The sequence below is a fragment of the Solanum tuberosum genome, unplaced genomic scaffold (assembly GCF_000226075.1).
Source record: "Solanum tuberosum cultivar DM 1-3 516 R44 unplaced genomic scaffold, SolTub_3.0 scf00022, whole genome shotgun sequence".
Lineage (NCBI taxonomy): Eukaryota > Viridiplantae > Streptophyta > Magnoliopsida > Solanales > Solanaceae > Solanum > Solanum tuberosum.
In genome coordinates, this window is record NW_006238948.1 from 869,148 (window position 1) to 874,520 (window position 5,373).

The 5,373-nt window shown below is 35.0% G+C and overlaps 1 protein-coding gene across 1 annotated transcript in view; it reads left to right on the top strand.

Annotated features, from left to right (window-relative positions):
* Positions 1 to 1,134: 1,134 nt before the first annotated feature.
* Positions 1,135 to 5,373, top strand: part of LOC102602783 (uncharacterized) — a 9,605-nt gene continuing 5,366 nt past the window's right edge. Inside the window, exons 1-3 of the mRNA XM_006341201.2 lie at positions 1,135 to 1,321; positions 2,107 to 3,794; positions 4,670 to 4,846. Of these exons, the coding sequence (XP_006341263.1) occupies positions 2,171 to 3,794; positions 4,670 to 4,846 (1,801 nt within the window). The 5' untranslated portion in view covers positions 1,135 to 1,321; positions 2,107 to 2,170. The remainder of the gene's footprint in view (positions 1,322 to 2,106; positions 3,795 to 4,669; positions 4,847 to 5,373) is intronic.

Sequence of the window (5,373 nt, forward strand, 5' to 3'; positions counted from 1 at the left end):
TTGGGTTTTATTTTTTCTTCAAAGGGGTCACACTCTTCTTCACAGGAGTTGCATTCATCTTGAGCGGCAAAATTTGAGTTAAAATATTAAAACTTGGAGGCTCTATTTCAAGATTAGATATATCTTCTACACATCTCGAACTCTTTCTAGGTGTATGATGAACCTTTTTATTCTTTGGCATATTTGTTAGTGAACCAAAAATTTTGAGTCTTGCTTACAAGATTTGCGGCCGTTTTCATTTGAATGGAGAAAAAGAATAATGGAGAAGTTGGAATAGAATGGAAAGAGAAACGTGTGTATGTGAGACTCTTTTGTAAGATGTAATTGATAATTATCATCTTATTCTTTCTCATAATTTTCCTTTTCTCTCACCTATTAACATTATGTAAATTAATTAATAAAATATAATTAATTAATTTATAAATTAAAATTGATCTGTTAATACTTGGAATTAAAACTTTACAAGTAGTAATAAAAAAATAGATATAAAAATTGTAATATTAACTCTTAAATATATGTGTGGGGTGATTTTTTCTTGTTTATGAAATTTTCCCAAATTTTTATAAAGGAAAAATTACTTGGATGGTACCTTTTAATAAATGATTATTGATTTTAGTGATACTTTTTATTTATTACCATTTATAGTAATACATAGCAATACTATGTTAAATCTGCAATATATATTAAAAGTGAATTATGTATTCAATATATATGTATTATAACTATTTTTTTAAAATATATTATGCGTGTTTGGTAAGAAATCGACACATTATATTACATGTGTATTAAAATGTGTGATAAATGTATTATTCATCAATAAAACTTGTATTATATGTGAATGATAAATTGTTTTTTATAATATGTATTAAAACTGTATTATAAATGTATTAAAAATGATCAAGTGAAAAAAAATATTATTACTATAAATGGTAAATATTTTTTAAATATAGTATATTTATGTAAGTTTCCAAAAAGTAAATATCCCAAAGTTTCTCTACAAAATCTCCCAAAGCATGATGGGATGGCTGGCATAGGCGACAAAATTGACGAGGTAGCTACGCCAGCCGGACCCGACCCGACCAGAATGAGAGGAGCATGGATCCGTGTTTTGACAAAGAGATGATGGTCCGGATAAGGATAGAAAGCCCCACCTTTCGTTTCCCTCTTTTTTATTAGCCATAAACTCACAAACAGGAAGAGTGAAGTGTGTGTGAGAGACCCCTATCCCCTCCCTCACCAGCAACAACAACAATAACTTCATTTCAGTTACACTATAGCTCTCTTGTTTCTTCATATATGCATACAAGCCACCCATTCAAAGGTTTGATTTCTCACCTCAACTTCCTTCTCTGTTTTCATTGGTTTCTTCATTCTAGGAAATTACTTTTAGTTTCTCAAAGTTTCTACTCCTTTCTTTCACTAATTCAGTAATTTTTTCGGCTTCATTTGGAGTGTTTACTTAGTGTGTAGTTGTGCCATAGAAAAACCATAATTGATGGGTAACTCAGTATGATCAATTATATGCACTGAAAACAATCCTCACGTTGTTGATTGAATTTCTTAAGTTCAATGTTGAGCAATGTTAATGGTTCATAGTTGGAATTGTTATATATTCAGCTTCTAAGTTAGAGTTTCTGGTATGATAGTCTGTGGATTTACTTGCTTCTTTGCAAACTACATATATTATGAGATACTGAATTGCATTTGTGCTTTTCAATTCTGAAGGTGTAGAAAGTAGGTATATAATCTTCTTTTTAATGAATTTTTGAATTTTTCTAAACCGCTAGCCTACATGTTATAATCACCTATTTCATTCTTGTTTATGGAATTGCTTATGATGATTTCTTGACCACAATCTTTAAGTTCAAGTGTAATTATTTTTTTTGTTGTTTATTGAGTACTTTTCAATGAATTAGTGGGCACGCGCCTAAATGGCAGACATATGCTACTATCCATCTATTTTCAGCAACTCTAGTACTGGGCTTTGCTGTTTGTTCTATATGTTAATAGTATTTCAGTCATGCTGCAGTTGTTATCCTATCACACTATTATTAAATGATATAGTCATGTTTTTTTCTTTCTCTAACCGTTTTATATATTTCTCAGGTGTGGAACAGATGATCTAATCCTTGTAGTTCACAAACCTTAGCAATCCCAAATATCAATCAACATGGCTCCAATGGTTTCAATTGCAACTACCATTGTATCAGTTACTCCAGGAGCTGTCCTTCTCACAAGAAGGAATCAATGTTTATCAAAATACAATGTTTCACGAAAATCCAGCAAGCAGACTTTACCTACCCCAAAATATATCCTGCCTCTGTCAACATCTATTAAATTGTTTCCCCATTTTAGAGTTGGTTGCATTTTACGACCTAAATTAAGAGGTCTTGTAGTATCAGCAACTGAGACTGATGTAGCAGTGGAAGAAGTAGAAGCAACTGCTACAGATGATGGATCAGGTGAAGTCTCAGAAGCTTCATCTGATGCTGCTGAAACAAGTCAAGAATCCTCCATATCAGATGTGAGTCCTACATCTGTTCAATCTAAGCGTTCAAGACCTGCTAGAAAGAGTGAGATGCCTCCTGTGAAGAATGAAAACCTTATTCCAGGTGCAACTTTTACTGGAAAGGTCAGATCGATACAGCCATTTGGTGCTTTTATTGATTTTGGAGCTTTTACGGATGGACTGGTGCATGTTTCTAGGTTGAGTGATAGTTTTGTAAAGGATGTAGGAAGCATTGTATCTGTTGGACAAGAGGTTACAGTGAGATTAGTTGAAGCAAACACTGAGACAGGGCGCATATCTCTCACCATGCGTGAAAGTGATGATCCTAGTAGGCCACAGCAACAGAAAGATACTCCAACCAGTAGCGACAGACCCCGAACTCAAAGGAAGAGCACACAAAGGAACAACCAAAGGAGAGATGAGAAAGTCTCAAAGTTTGTCAAGGGGCAAGATCTTGAGGGCACTGTAAAAAATCTAACCAGGTCTGGTGCTTTTATATCTCTTCCTGAGGGAGAGGAAGGATTCCTGCCAGCATCAGAGGAAACTGATGAAGTGTTTGGAATTATTGACAGTGGCTCTTCACTACAAGTAGGCCAAGAAGTTAATGTCCGTGTATTGCGCATTGCCAGAGGACAAGTAACTTTGACCATGAAAAAAGAAGAAGCTGCTTCAGAGTTGGACTCAAAGCTCAACCAGGGTGTTGTCCATTCGGCGACAAACCCCTTTTTATTGGCTTTCCGTAGCAACAAAGAGATCTCTTCATTTTTGGATGAGAGGGAAAAAGAAGACGAACTAGCTGAACAATCAAAGGAAGATGCACAGGAATCAGATGTGGCGACTAATAAAATGGATGTGTTGCCTGAAACTACTAGCAAAGAGGAAGAATCAGTCAATGCTGCAAATGATGGTGTTCCAGAAACTATAAATGGGGAGGATACGAAACAAAACGTTGATGAAGAAGTGGAGTCAGCTCCTGAAGGAAGCACATCCACGATTGGTCAGCAAGCTGAGGTGTCACCTGTAGGAGATGCTGAGGAAACTGAAGCTGAAACTGGCTCATATGAGCAAGCAGCTGATCAGATCTCAGCATCTGAAACTGTGGTGGGCGAGGAGGTCGTGGAGAAACTAACTGATGATAATATAGTGGAAAATGAGGTTGCAACTGAAATACCAAGTGTCATAGAGGCTGTCAAAGAAACAGAGGAAACCAGTGCCGATGAGAATGATAGTATATCAAGCCCAACTGGGCAATCTGAAGCTCCTTTGGAGAATAGCAAGGATGAAGGTGTCTAATAAGAAACTTTCCAGTCTCCCCTCTGATTTATTACATCCTTTCATTCTCGCTTGCATATTTATGACAAACAACTAGATACAACTATTTCAATGTTTAGACAATTGCGTTATCCAAATAAGGTGTTGATGCATGGTATAAATACACTTTACACATTATCTGAGGAACAGTGTTATCAAAGGCGCACTTAAGCCCTGAAACGAGGCTCAAAACATGTTTGAGCGCTTCCCCTCGCTTAATGTGCGCTTCAGTGTCGTCATAAAGCTCTAAGACATACTTTTCCTTGTGAATGAGCATTTCCTGAAGAGGCGACGCTAAACCATTGATATTTCACTTTATCGTAAAAATAATCAATTTCTTTGTCCATATATTTGTTATTCATGCTTATAACTGTTAGTCTTGGACTAAACATATATATATATATATGTTTTCTCCATTGGCTCCTCTTCTCAGTAAAACCCACGCTTTATTTGCACATTGCACTTCAAGCCCAAACGAACCTTAGAGTTTTTTTTGCGCTTTCTGATTTTGATAACACTGCTGAGGAAGAGATGAATGGTAATGATATGAACCAATCTAAGCAAAGACACTTTAGTATAGTTCATGTTGACAATTTGGTATATCCTTCTTCTGTTTCTTCTTCTGATTGCATCTTGTTCAACATACACAGTCTTCAGTTTAATAAATGGAGAGCTTTCTGGTGACCAAGACATGTTCTTTTATTTTGATTGAAATAACGACAGGATGATATTCTTGCTCTGTGTGAACTCTTGAAATTTACTTTTAGGACATAGTGTTGTGTTAGGTGAGAAAGATAAATTAAGGATGAGTCACCAATAAACTCGCTGACAATCCAATTTTGTACACAGAAAGTCAGGAAGGTGCTGGAGTTTTAGACACTCAAGTTGAAAGTGCTCCTTCCATAGGGGAACAGTCATCTGATACTGCTGCTCAACAGGAAGAGGGTTCTCCCAATACTGATCAAGATATTGTGAACTCAAGTGAACAAAATGGGACTGCTTCATCAAATGAAGCCGCAGCAAAAGGTTTTGCTTTTATTTCCCTTTCTTTTCTGGGATATTTCTGCTATTAACTTGTTAAAAAGGAAATAACAGTCCTTGCAATAAAATTTGCAGATCTAGTTGCCAAACATTTGTTTTAGTTGGTAGTAAGGGTGTACATAGGTCGGTTTGGTTTGGTTTTTCATTAAAAAAAACCTAAACCAATTATGTTGGTTTATTAAATCTAAAAATCAAATCAAACCACGCAAAGTTGGTTTTTTTGGTTTCGGTTTTAGTCGGTTCTTTCAGTTTTTTTTCGATTTTTCGGTTTTTTCGGTTTTTACAACTATACGGTGTTTGAAAAAGAGATCAAATATATTTTCACTTATCTGTGTGATAAGCTAAACTTAAGAAATGTTAAATGAATAGAAATTTTCGTAAACACGGTAAAATTAACATGAGTACAAATTATTATTTTTTTGAAATATCAACGTTCATTATGTTAAATTAATAAGATTAAAGGATACAATCAAACTAAATACAAAATGAAATATTTACAAAGTAAATTATTG